At 39.1% G+C, this 17,278-nt stretch overlaps 1 protein-coding gene across 1 annotated transcript in view; it reads left to right on the forward strand.

The window, feature by feature from the left end:
- Positions 1-17,278, forward strand: part of RGS7BP (regulator of G-protein signaling 7 binding protein) — a 111,211-nt gene that overhangs the window by 78,945 nt on the left and 14,988 nt on the right. Inside the window, exon 4 of the mRNA XM_011976514.1 lies at positions 15,017-15,164. Within this exon, the coding sequence (XP_011831904.1) occupies positions 15,017-15,164 (148 nt within the window). The remainder of the gene's footprint in view (positions 1-15,016; positions 15,165-17,278) is intronic.

Genomic DNA, 17,278 nt, shown 5'->3' on the forward strand with positions numbered 1-17,278 from the left:
GTGAGATGGTATCTCATTGTGGTTTTGATTTGCATTTCTCTGATGGCCAGTGATGATGAGCATTTTTTCATGTGTCTGTTGGCTGTATGACTGTCCTCTTTTGAGAAATGTCTATTGATATCCTTTGCCCGCTTTTGGATGGGGTGATTACTTTAAAGAAATCATTTTTTAATTTTTTAGTTACATATTTGTATGACACATCCTTTCTATTTCTTCTCACCATTAGTATCTTTATTACACCTAAGGGATTAATACTATCTTAATACTTTAGACTCCTGGCTTGTTTGTATTGTGTGCTAATTCATATTCCCACCATCAAGATAGCACAGAAAATGTCAGCTGGTGCCACTAGATTTTGTTCATTCTTTGATATCATTGGAAACTGTAGAGCAACCTGTCTGCCCAGGAACCTCTAGTTAATACACAAGTATATGACTCTTTGGGAGGCCATGGTTAAAAGAATAAGAATACTTGGTTCCAGTGACCACGAATAGCCAGAAATGAGTTGAGGTAGAGATAGGTCCATAGACCACAACCCAAGAGTATTAAACTATAACAGAAGAGTCAGACAAATTAAGAGACATAACATGTATCTTGGAACCCTTGAAGCTTGGAGCACCTACTCATAAAAGTAGACAGAAAGGAGTCAAGTAGCCTTACTACCAATAAGAAGTGAGAAAACTTACCACCACTGGAGAGAAAGGCAGACCAATGCTTCATCTTCATAACAACAGGAAATGGGGAAGGAATGGGGAGGAAGGCTATGCTAATATGACTTAAGGCCCTGAGTCAAGATGCATGATTAAGGAAAAATATGTATAGACTCAAAATGAGCAGTGCATTAAGAATTGAGATGTAGTTGATTCCAAATTTCAGGCAAGGTGGTGGAGGTAGCAGGAGAAAGCATGGATCAAGAAATTAGTCTCCTTCTCCCAGAACTAATATAAATCCATATAAATAGGTATATAAAATATAAATATACATATATTTATTTAATTTTATATGTCATATCTTAGCAAAAATGACCATTTTCCCAATGGAAAGAAGACTTTTTACTGAGATTTAAGATGGCAGACTAGTTTTTGCAAGATAATACACTCATAACCAAACAGTGGTACCTCTGGCGTGGCCTCAGGCTAGGGATTGAGTCTGTCTGGCTGACCTCACTAAATGCCTTTCTTTGAGAAATAAAATAGTCCCCAGAGTTTTAGGGGAATTATGGCTCACATTCTAATCTGTAACACTTGAAATCTCTTTCTGCATAGAATCTCTATCTGGTTTGTTTCTTTTAATGCTATAATAGAAACTGGAGACCAGGTGTGGTGGATCATACCTGCAATCCTAGCACTTTGGGAGGCTGAGGCAGGAGGATCACTTGAGCTCAGGAATTTGAGACCAGCCTGGGCAACATGGTGAGACCCTGTTTCTACAAAAAATACAAAAATTAGCCAGGTGTGGTGGTACGTACCCGTACTCCCAGCTACTTGGGAGGCTGAGGTGGGAGGATTGCTTGAAGTGGGACACAGAGACTGTAGCGAGCCAAGATCACACCACTGCACACCAGCCTAGGTGACACAGCAAGACCCCATCTCAAAATATAAACAAAACAAAAACTGCTATTTTAATCCATTATGCAAGCTACACTATTTTCCCTCTGTGTGAGTACTAAAAGTTTGCCATTCCCCTCTTCTTCAGCATTTCTTTTCCATCAAGAAAAAAAAAAGGGGATTGCAACAGAGTCATTAAATTTGGCTCTATATGAGAGTCTCTAGTCAATTTTTTATTAGGATGAGATACTGAAACCAAACTGTTTCACATTTATCTATACATTTAATTTGTTTTTATGTCTATCCACCTCCCTGGCTGCCACCAGAAGTTCAGATAGAATTGTGTATCTCACTTAGTTGTACTACTGTATTGAGTAGTCATGACATGAGTTTACTCTTTGGAGAGAAGGGGCACACAAGGTCACTGCAAGGGTTAAAAATATAGTTTCTTTCTGGGAAAAACAAGCCTCAAATAACTTTAAAGCTCCTGCAGTGAGCCTGAATTTAGTAATGAAGATTTTCCTTCTCTCCCAATTAAGCAACGTATAACTATCTTTCTAGTCCTTAGCAAAATCGTCAATGGATTTTCATGTTTATTTCATGCACCATGCTTCTGAAATTTTGCTGTCTCATAAGTCTGATTGGTACAATCTACTTGGAAATCTTTTTTACTTTGCAAGAAGATCCTGTTGCCAAAGAAATGAAGAAAAACATTACTAAAGTGATTTTCTTTTTTTATGGCCAACAAAAATGAAAGTAAATTACAGTAATGTGAGGTAAAATCTACATATAATAAACACTACTGAGTTATATCAGGTAGAGAGTGGTTCTGAAAAACTTTGTTTGTTTTAAGAAGGTGACAGATGGGAATAATTTTAGTCATCTTGTAGTTTCATATTCTAACACTTTAAGTTGTAGATTGAAGCATTACTTGACAAAGTCTAATTTCTATGTTTATGGTGAAAAATAGTTGTTCTCACTTCTTCACAGTTAGTTAGGTAGGAAATCTTTTCCCATTACTGAGTCCATGTATCACATTGACCATTGATGCCTGTTTTCTGCCACCAGATGAAAAGAGATTGCACGTTTCGTTCACTTCATTGGCAGAAAGTGGAGCCAGGTTTCTAAGGGAATTGAATGATCCTGCCATTTTGACCATGGTTTTCCTCTCTCTTGCTTTCTTTTCCCCATTCAATCAGTTGTGGCAACAGCCCCATTCTGAAAAGAGCAGAGATGACAGAACACTCCAGTCCAGCTTCCCTCCACATGTGAACCTGCCCTTTCTATCTTTGTTCTCATTTTACCTTGCTCTGTCAGTGGTCCCCTTTGACTCTGCTTGTCCTCTCTGCCATAGCTTACAGCAAAATTGTCCCCAGGCCCTTTGAGGGTATAGCATCCTCCCTCCCTCTCCCAAAGATGAGATGGGTTCTTTCCCCTGAAATGTGCTACCATGGTAAATACAGAGATAAAAATATGCAGAGGAGATGTAATCACAAAAGGGAAATAATAGAGAAATGTTAAAAGTTGAAAAATCTCAATTCAGTATCTGCTGGGAGCTAAAAGCTCAAGATGCACTAATGAGAAATTAATGAACCATCTTCCAGCAAAATACAGGATGAACTCAAGACAAAGAATAAAATATGAGAAGTAAAAACTCCAATGTATTCAGCATCATATTAAGAAATGTAAAGGAGGTGATCCACACTTCAACAAAAGAAGCCAGCAACATAAAGACAGAAATAGAATATAGCTGCCTTATTTCCTAATGGAATGAGGCAATTGATACTAAAATAGAACAATGGATTAGAAGAAATAAAGCTGAATAAATCTTAGACATGATTCAAATTCTAAGTGGAAACATGCATTCATTATTTGAAGAAATATTTATTATCTATCATATGTAAGGCACTGTTCTGAGTGGTAAGAGACTACAATGATTAAGACTGAAGAGGTAGGCCAGGCGCAGCGGCTCACTCCTGTAATCATAGTACTTTAAGAGGCCGAGGCAGGCAGATCCCTTGAGGTCAGGAGTTCCAGACCAGCCTGTCCAACGTGGTGAAACCCCTGTCTCTAGTAAAAATACAAAAATTAGCCAGGTGTGGTGGCGGGTGTCTGTAATCCCAGCTACTCAGGATGCTGAGGCAGGAGAACTTCTTGAACCCAGGAGGCAGAGGTTGCAGTGAGCCACGATGATGCCACTGCAATCCAACCTGGGCGAAAAACTGAAGAGGTTTCTGTTTCTTATGAAATATATATTCTAAGGCAAAAGGAGAGAGGAGAAAGAGAGACAGACAGAGCAGAGGTAGGGGGAGGAAGAAGAAAGAGAGGAGGGGGAAAGAAAGAACAGAAATAAACAACTTTTCTAAAAGTTCCAAATACTAATAAGTGCAATGAAAATAATTGAAATAGAATGGATGATGATGTAATAGAAAGTGACTGGGTGGCTACTTTGGAAGGGGTGGTCAAAGTTCTCTAAGGAGATAAAATTTAACCTGAGATTTAAAGGATAAGAAGGAAACAATTTTATGAACATTCGTGTTACAGATGACCAGAACAGGCATGTAGTGTTTGAAGAATATAATCATAACTTACTTCTGAAACCCAAGGGTAATCTAAAGCCTTCTTCTACTCTATCTCCAGGTCTTCACATACCAGTGAGTAGGACATTATTTGTCACCTTTAGTCAATGTAGATGTTGGCTGAAGAATAGGATAATAACAATGATCATAGCTTCCACTTACTGTGTACCTTCTACTCACCAGATGCATTATACATATCATCTCATTTTATCCTCAAGTATATTTTCCCCATTTTACACATGAGGAACTCAAAGCTCAATGAGGTAAGTTGCCTAAGGCCACATAGCACATTTGTCTCACTACAAAGTTTGTGGTTGTTCCACTGCACTAGACCATTCTTACTAAGCTACATTGGAGAAGGGTAGGAGGACATATCAAATGGAGAAATAAAGGATAGTAGCACAGTTAGCTGAATTTTATCTTATTTAATGATTAGTGAGCATATTTCAAAACCATGCTTAATAGCTAAAACACATTGTGTTTTTAGTTTCTTACCAAAATAACACTTAGTTCGGAGAGGTACTTTCAAGACTGGAGAGAATTTTAACTCCATATATCATCTTATTTACAAAATATATTACCATGGGTGAAAAAGTTTAATTCTAAGAAACTATTATATACAGTAAAAGTAAATAAATAAAATGAAACATGTATGTGTTCCAAAAGGCATACAAGTTAGCCATGACACCCAGTATGGAAAAGTCTGAATTAATTAACTACAGAGTGAATACATCTTAGGCACTGTGCTGCTCTCACTGTGTTAGGGGCTGGAAAGGGAGCAGTCAGAGCCCCATAAGGATATCCTTTGAATGTATCTTCTATTATTTGCTCTCCTCCTGTGTTCCAAGGGAGCTCTGTGCTTCTTACACAGCTACTTGGCACTACCATGAAGGCTGCTACTCTGGGGGCCATGATGGGACAGCAGTGCCACAAGGAGCGCAGAGGAGGCCAAAGGGCAGTAGGAGAAGGGGATAGTTTTGTATCTCTTCTGAATTGGAAAATGTTTATCTCCCAGTGCATAGGAAGAATGGAGCTCCGGGTATGGTATAATTATTATTTTTTGCCATGTGTTTTACGACCCTGAGAATATCTTCTTGCCATAGTGTGGGAAAACCTTTGAAACTACTTTTTCATATGGGTAAATGACTAACTGAATTAATATAATTTATTTCTATTTAAGTTCCATGCTTTTTAGAAACACAAGAGAGTAAAAGTGGATTATTTAAAAAACAGCCTACATTTCCCCAGTCCTTTTCACAGTGCATGGTGTTAAAAAGCACCTAGCAGTTATGAAAATGCATGAGAGTTAGTATAACTATTTGGATTCATAAGCATTCATGAATCCGATGTAAGCCATGTTCATTTTGTTGTTCACATTCAGTCAGTACGAAAACTGCCCTGCAAGCCTGTTCTGTGCGTAGTGTGCAGGTAATGTGTCAGGAGCACAAAGGATGTAGGAAATTTACTCCTGCCACCAAGGAAGTGATAGGACACTGATACAGTATTATCCCAGAGAAGATTGGTTTATTTTGTTTTGATTCCTGGAGACAATTACTCAAATGGATAAATTGACTTTACTGGACAATAGAGACCAAACTAAGGGCATCCAGAAAGATACTATGGCAGTGCCTCCCATTGTCACTGGTAAACTGAAGACAGGCAGGAAAGCAAGAAGGAATGGAAGGGGGAAAGAAAAGAGGAATGGGGAAAACACGAGTGGAGGAGAAAGGATGGAGAAATAAGAGATGAGAAGGAAAGAGGTCTCTAGAGTGGGTGTGATAAAGGACTCCCAGCCCCCTCCTCTGGTGCCTGTGCCGAGGACTCCTAAAGCTGAGCGTGCTCTATTGCACCCTTGAGACTGCCCCACAGTCAGATGTGTTTTTGTTTCTCGTGAATGACCGGCAATTTCTCACGAATATAAGAATAACCAGCCTTTCAATTTGTTATGTGCTTCATGGGTGGTTTCCCTTAAATTTTCCTCAAACATGCCTATTATATTATCCACAAACAAGCTAAAAATACGTAGAAATCCCCAAGGAGCTGAAGGCTAAAAGCTTTTCAAGACTCTAAGGAAAGTGGCCAAGTTTTTCATGTTCTAGTTCTAAACAGTGATGTAACCAGCATGGTATGATTTTAAGGTGCTCTAAGGGTTCTCTTCCTCCCCTACCCCATCCCCTCCTGAGCAAATATTTGTTCACTGAGGCCTGAAATTGATTTTTCAGGGGACAGAGTTTTTCATTTCATTATAAGAAATGATTTTAAATGTATAACAACTCCCTTGGGCAAAGCAAAACATTGACTTGAAGTCACCATTTGGAAGCACATGTTGACCTCTTTTCCAGGAAGAGGGCAAGGAGCCCACCTGATATGTGAAAACAAGTACTGAATTCTGAGGACAACCTGTCAAAGGGGGTGATGCTGGGGATGAAGAACTCAAATTGGCCACTTTCCAGGTTTGGATGGCTCTGCTGACGCCTTAATGTGGCTCAGAAGAGTATCTATGAACTGACCCTGAAAACCTCTCCAGTCTCATATCTCACCAGTAATCCCCACCTCACCTGCCCTTATACCCTGCCCTACCCACTTGAATCATCTTGAACTACTTTGAGGAACATCAACTTGCAAGTTCCTTCCAGTTTTTTCCTCTGCCTTGGACATATGACCCATCCTACCTCACCCTACCCCTGTCCCTTTCACTTGGCCCATCCCTATACTTTCTTTGGGTCATAACGTAGATAACTTATGAAGGCCATAACTTTCTTCAGAAATATTTTCCTGACCCTCCAAGCCTGGGCCAATGCCCACTCAATGTGTCCCTCAAGCATTTCCATGACTCTAATAATGGCACACATTACATTGAGAGTTGATTGCCTGGTTTCTTACCTATTGTCCTCTCTAGACTTTGATCACCATGAGTATGTTCACCTTTGTATCCCTAGCACTTAGCAGAGTGCCTCAAGCAGAGTAAAGTTTCAATTAATGGTTACTGAATAAATGAATGAATTGCTTTAATTCTGTGTCTATTGTCAAAAGAAAGAGAGTATAATTAGAGGAAAAGTTTATCCAGAGATGTTGGGCTGAACTTATGCATATATTTTCCTTCCTGGTGAAAATCCACTGAAATAATGGAAAAACATGTAATGAAAGGAATAAATCCATATTAGTTCCTGTATTTGTCAGGGTAGGGTAACTACTATATGAGATAACACCAAATCTCAATGGATTAAGACAATAAAAGTTCATTATTCACCAATGGCATAGTCCAATGCCAGAGCTGGGTAGAGTGAGCAGTGTTGCTGTTTCCATTCTCTGCATTCATCAAATGGTCAGGGGGAAAACAAGGAAAACCTGGGGGATCCTATAGGAGGACTTTCAGGGGCCAGTCTGGAAGAGGCATACATCATTCCTAATCAGAGTCCATTGGCCATAGCTCTGTCATTTCTAATAGTAAGAGGAAAAGAAAATAGAGGATGACAAACACAAAACAGTCTCCCACAACCTTGAAAAACAAGGAAGGATGACTTCAACAAACTAGAAATTTTGAGGAATCTGTCAAAGCTAGAAAGCAATTGGGATTAGACTGGTGAAAATAAAACAGAGGAAACCCTAGCAGATAAGAAGCTCAAGAAGAAATTCAAGCAGGAGAAATTTTCTGTGAAAATGAGATCAATTCCAGAGATTCTTCAAACTCAGAGTCAACAAATACAAATCATGGGAAAGATTGCTGGAACTGCTGTCAGGAAATTTCATGTTCAAAATCGCATTACAGAAAAGCTGGGCTACCCCACACTGAGCAGCATAGACCATCAGTGCTTGCCCCAGGAGGACATCTTGTGTGAGGGTCAGGACTGGGCAGCAAAGCAGAAAAGAGTGTAAAATAAATCTGAGCCTCCACAAGGACAGCTGCAGAAGAAAAAGACAGTGAGCACATGACTACAGTGCTTTTTCCAGACTAAATTGCTCAGTATATCTCACCGGAATAGGAGTGGTAAACAGGAAACTTAGAGCAGGCACAGGGCCAAAAACAGGCAGGGTACCCAGGTATCCACTGGAGATGGGAAACCCTCACAGCCAGAAGAAATGCTTTTGACACATATTGTCCAGCCACACGCCCTGCCCCTTCTCCATCATCACCAGAAGGAGGACACTGTTATTAACGGACAGACAGAGGTCCTGAAAAACAAATATGAATAGACATTCAGGAATGACAAGATTTTTAAGAAAAACAAACACTGTAAAAAGGAGATACCAAATACAACAAATGACTAATACTTGAAGAACATTTTAAAAGTGATAAAAAATTTAAAATATATGTGATCAATATATGCAAAGAGATTTATGAGTCTGCATATTCTTAAGACAATTTTTGTCTGCAGCATAAAGGAAGCAGCCAGATTTGTTGGAAGTAAAAATGTGATCAATCAAATAAAAATAGATGGGTTAATTAGTGTTGGGAGACAGTTCTCCACTCGTCTCTCACATTCTGCACATCTTGCAAACTGGGGCACTGACTGCCCTTTGTTTTACCCTATCTTCTCAAGGATGTTTATTTAGGAAATGCCTTGGAAAACAGAGACAGTGTTTCTTCCAGAGCAAGGCATACTTACTATTCAGTGCAATGAAAATGTTTCCCTCTTCAGCAAAGGGCAGACATGCTTATAAAAGACACAGAATCCCTGAGCTCAGGGTTCTGCCCTCCTGTCACGCAGCCCACTGTGTGTGCAGGTACTGTTTGGCCCTTTTGCTCCTCACTGTGGGAATTAGGACTCAAAAACCAGCACAAACGCTAATCCTCTGGCTACTGCTATTCTGTGAGTAATAAAGTACCTTTGTATCTGACCGAGAAATCTCATGTCTTCTTCCAGTATCCATGAAACTACAATAGGCTAATTTGCAAGTAAGGTAAAATCTCAAACCTTTCACAGTTCTTAACATTATTATAATGGAAATACTGAGAGCCTAAAATGGTGAACTGAAAGACAAAGTCAAGGTATTCTCCCAGAATTCAGCCCAAAAGATCATTTGAGTATGGAGAATACTTAAAAAATGGGAAAGATTGAGCCAGAGACTCCAATATAAACTAGTAGTTCTGAAAGAACAGAGAGAATTGAGAGAAATCAATAATCAAGAGAAATAGAAAACAATCCACAACCCTAAAAAAAACAAAGAAATATCTAAAGTTAAAATATTAGACTATCTCAATGAATCACTTGGTAGATTACTTAATAGTTACTGAAGGATGGATGGGTACGGTGGCTCATACCTATAATCCCAGCACTTTGTAAGGCCAAGGTGGGCGGATCACTTAGGGCCAGGAGTTCAGACCAGCATGGCCAACATGGCCAAACCATGTTTCTCCCACAAATACAAAAAATTTTCCAGGCATGGGGCTACACACCTGTAATCCCAGCTACTCGGGTGGGTGAGACACAAGAATTGCTTGAACCTGGGACGCAGAGGTTGCAGTGAGCTGAGATCACAACATTGCACTTCAGACTGGGCAACAGAGACAGACTCTGTCTCAAAAAAAAAAAAAAAAGTTACAGAGGGGAAAAGGGGTGCATCTACAATGCACCTTGTACAAGCTGACAGAAACCACATTAAACAAACAATTGATAATACTTAGCATCATGAATAAGACAAACGGACTCACATTCTTTCTGGTGTGATGCACTAAGGACACAGTATCACCCCTATATATTCTTGCCAAAAAATGTTTATTCTGAATCTAGGCATGTGGGACCCATCAGACAAATCCAAGTGGAAGGACACTATATAAAACAATTGACCTGAACTCTTCATTCAAAAATATTCATGACAGTAAAAATGAAAAAGGCAAGGATGCTGTTCTAGATTAAAAGAAGATAAAGAAACATGACAGGCCATGCACAGTGGTTTATGCCTGTAATTCCAGCACTTTGGGAGGCTGAGGTGGGAGAAGTGCTTGAGGTCAGGATCAGTTTGGGCAACATAGTAAGACCCCATCTCTACAAAAAATAAAAACAAATTAGCCAGGCATGGTGTTGTATTCCTATAGTCCTAGCTATTGGGAGGCTAAGGAGAGAGGGTCACATAAGCCCAGGAGTTCAAGGCTGCAGTGAGCTATTATCATCACTGCACTCTAGCCTGGGCAACAGAATGAGACCCTGTCTCAAAAAAAAAAGAAAAATAAAAAAAACACAACAAGCAAATGCAGTGCATAGTCCTTAAATGTATCCCTCAATTTAAAGAGAAATGATAAAGTATTTATTGAAACCATTGGGGAAATTTAAATATAGACGATACATTAAATAATCGTATCGAATCAAATTATATTGAATCATATTTAATCAAAGTTTAAAAACATTGGCACATCCCTAGGTACAGATAAAAGAGAAGAGAACAGAGTCATAACAGTTATTAGAAAAACTTAGTTTGAACATGAATTTATATAGCCAGCCAATTAGAATCTAAGTGTAAGCACCAAGAGGGGGAGAGAGAGAGAGAGAAGAAAATGTATTTGTGGTCATATAAAAACTAATGAATTTAGCATTCCACAGATCTCCTCTGAAACAATTAGTCAAGGATACGCTCCCAAAAATGAAAACTGAATTCAAAAAAGAGGAAGATATGTTTGAAATCCAAGAAAAAGTGGTATACAAAGAAATCAGGAGCCATAAATAAACAGCATTAGGGTATGAAACAGTTCCAAGAGAAAACTGCATTCAACTTTATACTATTAAAAATGTATTCAGTGGATTATTTTCTAGGACAAATGAATTATCAAAATTAACATAAAAAGAGAAATCATTTTAAATAAACCATTAAACCTAGACAACACTGAAAAAGTAATCAATGATTCACGCTTTAATAAAGGTCAAAGTCTTACTTGATAGTAATTTATAGTTTCATTTGCAGTGGAATCAAAAATTTCAAAATTCAGAAATGTCAGTGGAAAAAGTACAATGAAGGAGAACTTTCTGTACTGAATACTAAAAACATAATAATTAAAATATCATGGAATTGCCACAGGATAAACAAATAAATATAAAATAAAATAGTATATCCAGAAATAAACCCACATTTTTATGGGAACTTAATATATTAGAAAGAGCAAAGTCAATAGAAAAGTCACTAGATGCTGTTGGGGCAATTGCTCTTCATTTGAGCTAAAAATTTAGATTATTATATCATACCATATACAAAAGTAAATTATAGAACTGAATATTTCAAAATTGTGCAAGTATTAGAAGAAAATATAGGCAAGGCATAATACCAAAAGACATAAAAGATGAACAGCTTTGACTACACAAATTTAACTTTTGACAAAATACATTACAAACAAAATTCAAAGACATAATAGAGTAAAAGATATAAGCAGTATATATAGCAAATGTTCAGTATCCATTCTATGAAGAGAACCCCTACAAATCAATAAGAAACTCAACCCATTGTTTAAATGGGCAAATGATACAAATAGAAAATGTAAGGAAGAAACACAAGTGGTCAATAAAATAGGAAAATAAATGCTTACCTGCGTAACAAACCTGCACCTATACCCCTGAAGTTAAAAGTTTTTTTAAAAAGAAAGTAGAAAACAAAAAAAAGAAAAGAAGTTTAACCTCAGTAGTAATAAAGGAAATGAAAAATAAAAACAAAAGGGCAATGAGATTAGCAAAAATTAAATGTTGATAATATGAAGTGCTAGGAAAGGAGTGGGGAAATGGGCCCCCTGGTTTACCGCTGGTGGATGTAAAGTATAAATTAGAATAGCCTTTTCAGAGGCCAATTTGGCAATATATATTAAATTTTAAAATGTGCATACATATACTTTGTCTCAATATTCTGCCTCAAAGGATCTGTTTTACATAAATATTGACATATTGTGGAAAAAGAGAACAATGACAACCTAGATTCCTTATTATGGAATACTGCCCATCCATTAGAAAGCATTCCATAAATTAAAATGCACTAACAGGAAAATATCTCTAAGCCTGACTACAGTAGCAAAGTAAGTTGTATAACAACATATATAGTATAATTACATTTTTTAATGCTGTATATCTATTGAGATACTACTATGCGTAAGCCTTGGTCTTCGGTAGTAGGCTTATAGAATTGAAGAAAACAGATAAAATTATTGGCCTTACAGAGTTTACCTATGAAGTTTGGAGATGAGAGATGAGTGTGGGACTGGGGATGGCAAACAAACTAGTAAGCAAATACATAAGCAAGATCATTTCTGATAGTGGACTTTTCTAAGAAGGCAACATGTCAAGTCATGGAGAAGAATCCTAGTATAAAGTCTGTACTATAGGTAAATGAGAGCAATTATAATTCACTGGCAGAGTAAACTTGACACCACATACATTCTGGAATTGAAAACCCCTTAAATTCATATTGATCTTTTCTGTCTTTTAAGACATGTTAGCTAAAGAAGATACTATATCAAACTTCTGCAGGGATTTTGTAAGCTGACAGAAAGCCCTAAAGTGAGGGCCAACATTCATGGTTTCCATTCTGGTTCAGCTACATTAGCAGAGTTAGACCTAAACGTCACCAAAAATAGGAAAAGAAGGTTATTACCTGCCTTTACAAGCCCATAGGGCTGTTTCAGGATCTTTGAAATCTTTAAAATGATGTTTTACTTTGAAAAAGTTATGGAAGGGCATTTGTCTTGTAAGTAGCAGAATAATCACAGGTATTAAGTATAATCAAAGGTGTTGTCAACTAGATTCCATTTATGGCTTTGCATGTAAAAAGTGTAATATGAGGGAAGTGGAGAGAGGACTCCAACAAGGAACATCACATTTCCTGGTGTCCTCCCTTTTCCTCATTGGAATAAAAGCTTCAGGCTCTATAGTCTGGACCTCAGGACAGGGAATAATATGGCCCCAAAGCTAGACAAAGCCCATAAACCAGAGAATTCTGGTGAATCTTCTTCCCCTCCTCCTCTTTGATGCCCAAACCATACTCCATTCACCAAGGCATTTCCAATACACAGGAGTGTAACAGAAGCCTTCAGGTTTTGAAAAGCAGAAGACTGTTTTGGAGGAGCCCTCATTTTGCCGCTTCCCCTCATCTCAGCTACCCCTGCTCAGACTCACATCCTAAGGCTGACCCTGCCTAGAGATACATGGCTGGTAGACTGACTGCACTTGCCGCACTCTGCCAAGAGACAAAATGCAAATGCTTTTAAGAGGTCAATGCCCTCCAACTGTGAAATGGTAATGTTCTAAATTATGTGCTTAATTAATTTCCCCCCAAGGGCATACCATAAAATTGGAAAAACAATTCCTCAGGCAAGTCCCATCACCCAGGATCAATGTGCATAAAGTACACAGGAAAGGATCAAAGTTTCTCATCAGTAAATGTGTGCATGTGCCCTGGCTGAATGTTCAGAGGTCGATTTCTACTGTAGGTTGGTGAAAGGCATACAACCAATTAAATTGCTTCGCTCTTTCTCCTTGTGTTGTTACCACATGGGTTAGAAACTTCAGGGATGAGATTTTTGCTACTTCCCTCCAGCAGGAATCCAAGGAAAAAACTTCCTGTTAGATTTTACCATGAGGAGGCATCCTCTTCACAAGTTTGTAGGTTTTGTTTTTTATTAGTTTTCTTGTTAATGCGAAGCAGTCACAGCAGGGTTAGGGAAACTGAGCTAAAAGGTAAGGTGATATAGCCACTACCTTATGAATATGCAATGATATGGGCTGTAACAATCACTTAACTAGTCTGGAGTTATATCTAAGTGATAAAAATAAAACTGGATAAAGGAGGCAAAAACACTATATATAATGGCTACCCTTTTTTCCAGACTACATAATGTTATACAACAGCTTTGTAATTATTTGTATAATGTTTTTATTGTTTAACTCTAGCACTGTAAGCTCCGTGAGACTTACAATGCTGGAGCTTTCTTTCACCTCCATATCTCTAGCAGCAATCCCTTTGCTGGTAGCTGACACTCAAGATATATTTGTAAATAAATGAATGAATGAGTGAGTGAATGAATGAACAAATGACTAAGCCAGGTTTAAAACCCAGTTCTCAGGCCTCACTGATCATTTCCATGGTACCAGGATACCCCCCTGTGGAGGCACAAATTTTCAAGAAAGAATAAAAGACATTAAGAGATTATGCCTAGGCCGTACAACATAACCTCCCATTTAATTTCATATAAATTTATGACTGAACCAGTTTGGAGATTTGTTTCCAGAAAGTACTGATTTATTCACTTGAGATCAATCATGGTAAAGACAAGTCTCAGTGGGTAGGCAGTGCATTGCTGTGGACGGCTACCCAGTACATGGTGTTCACATTCGAGTTGATGGCGCTTTATGGTCTTAGTGGTGTAAGTCTGGATCAAGGTCGGGCTCTCTCCTCATAGAAGGATGTGTTGGAGGAGGCTGGAGAGCCAAGGAATTGGAAGGCAGCTGCATGATCCCTGCTGCATGCTGAGAGGGCCAGTGTCTAGAATCAGAGAAAACAGCAGGAGCTCTCATTCTGTCTGCTGGGTGTCACCTGCTCCCAGCCCTTTTACCTGCACCAAAAGCCAGTAGGTTTCACAAGCTAAATCCCTCCTCCTGAGCTAACTTAATCTAATTCACTAAGAATGCGTTATAAAACACCAATACTCTATCAAAGACAGGGGCTTTAATTTTACTTGATCTTCAGGTTCCATTGACCTCAAGCTGTCTTTCCCGGAATGTTGTGAAAACATGCTATGCACACAAACACACACACTCATACATGTATAGATCTAATTATTTTATTACTCAGAAAGCTATTAGGGTTAATGGAACATTTGACTCAAAGCATAGCCAACCTTTGCACTGACATCCTGCATATAGAGCCTGCATTTATGATTTCTTATTTCTCTTATCTTTACCAACACCCTCCCTCCCTTAGGAAAGGAACCTGGCGGGGGAACCAAGAGTTTGGATTGCAAAATTGAGGAGAGTGCTGAAACACCTGCCCTAGAAGACTCCTCATCATCCCCCGTAGATAGTCAGCAACATTCCTGGCAGGTTTCCACAGACATTGAGAACACTGAAAGGTAAGTGGGAAGTTACCCTGAATAGACTGCCAATCCTCCTCCCGTTAATGTTCTTAGGGGCCACAGAGAGATGAGGTTTTCTAGTTCAGATTCAGAAACAGAGCTTTCTTTGGTCTGCCAGAGGAGCATAGTGCTGGCAGGGACCCTGGAGACTGCCTAATCTGCAGACAAGAAAACTAAGACACGAGAGGGTAAGCAGTCCAAATGCTGCAGAGGAACACTAGCAGCACCCACAGTAGGCATAGGCTCCCAGGCCTCTGCTTCTCCCACTCCAACACATTGCATCTCCATGGAAAATGAGAACAGTGTGCTGCCTTGGAGGGGAGAAAGTCTACATGCTGTCACAGTTCACCTACTGGGCTGGTGCCCAAAATTCTCACTTGTTTAAGGCAGAAAATCCAAAATTACACAAAGATGCCTCCAGTAAAGTCTCGGGTTTCAGGTATATGGAACAGCCTGCCTAGCTGCCATTTGGGGGCTGAGCATTCTGTCCAGTTCACAAAGGGCTTCTCCCAGGGCCCCCTTCTCTTTCTCTCCATAAGGTAGCTGATAGCCCCTCAGTGGTCAAAGCAAGTCAATGCATTTTCTTAACTTCAGTAGCTCACATCTAGAGAGGCAGTTTCTTTCTTGAAAAGAAGAGACTCTACAGTGATCTTATTTTATTTAGGAAAAAGGAGTAATAATAATATTATTATAATAAATACCATGTCCCATCTAGATGCTAAAAGTGACATTCTGTGAGGCAGAAAGATAAGCCTCTTGTTTATTTGCCTTTACACTGATATCTGTGCCCTTTGCTACTAATGTCCCCAGAGTTGGCACTAAGCAGCTGAATGAATACTGGGCAATTCCACTGAGTGTTCTGTGTATATGAGGTTGAGTCACTGACAACATAATGAACATTTTATTTTTTTTTTTATTTTTAGAAATGTAACACACAATGGCATTTATAGCCATTGTGGTTCTACTTTCAGATTGTAACATAATTCTAAAGCTAATTACCGAATTTCTGTGTTTATAGAAAATTGGAGCATGTGGTAATTATGTGCTATTAATAAAACTTGGATTTTGTATAAGCTTGGAAATGCAACAATTCAAACAATAAAGCTGTTTGGCACAGTTTGATAGCACTATAGACAAATGATGAGGGAGTGATTTATCTTAATTTATAAAATAGAAAATTCTTAGCTCTGTTCCCAGGGAAAAAAATATCTGCTGAAATGCCATATCAGGGCATAAACCATCAGTGAAGCCATTTCCTTTGCAAACCTTAGACAGCAGCTATATTCAAGCCTTATAAGCTTATAAGAAGGGACGGCAGTAACAGTAGGATAGTTATGGCCCACAACGTTGGCAATGTTTCCGTTCAGCCTGAAAGCCCAGATTCTGGTCAAAGGAGATGGAGGTAGGCACAGTGGACCTGGTCCAGGATGTGGCTAACTCCATTCTCCCTGGCTGTCTGCGTTGAGAGACCATGGGTCTCAAACTAGGTTGCACAGTTAAGTCATCAGGAGGGAATTTTTAAAATACTGACGGCTGGGCCCCACTATAAGCCAGCTGAATCAGGCTCTCTTGGGGTGAGACCTGGGCTTAAGGTGATTCTCCTCTGCAACCACCAAGGTTGAGAACTGGTCCTCTATTAGAGGACACCTTGCCTCAATCCCTATGTTGCATTCCTAGCCCTTTCTCACCCGTTCCATCTGTCCTTGAGATCTTACATAAAAACAGACTGTGCCTTGCACTTGTGGAGATGGGGCCCCGCTTTCTTTCTCCTGCCCTCCTCTCTCACTTGATCAGCATGCAGACCACAGACACTTCCTCACACCTCACACCCATGGGAGTGGATTTGGAATGTTTTTACAGGCATATTTCTGCAGATCCTCAAGGCTGCTTTCCTTTCCTTTTCCAATCAATTATTACTGAGACTTGAGTTCCTCTTCACATATCAGTCAATACTTGAAAAGGAGCTCCCATGAGGTCTTCAGAATTACCCTAAGAAAATGGTCCTCAAACCATGCTCAACAGAACAGGGGTGTTTTGTGAAGTGGACTGAGTGGCTTCATACCTAAAATTAAATGGTGACTGTCTTTCCTCAGATAACAGAAGAAAAATAA

Source organism: Mandrillus leucophaeus, unplaced genomic scaffold (assembly GCF_000951045.1).
Source record: "Mandrillus leucophaeus isolate KB7577 unplaced genomic scaffold, Mleu.le_1.0 Scaffold1678, whole genome shotgun sequence".
In the NCBI taxonomy this organism is placed as follows: domain Eukaryota; kingdom Metazoa; phylum Chordata; class Mammalia; order Primates; family Cercopithecidae; genus Mandrillus; species Mandrillus leucophaeus.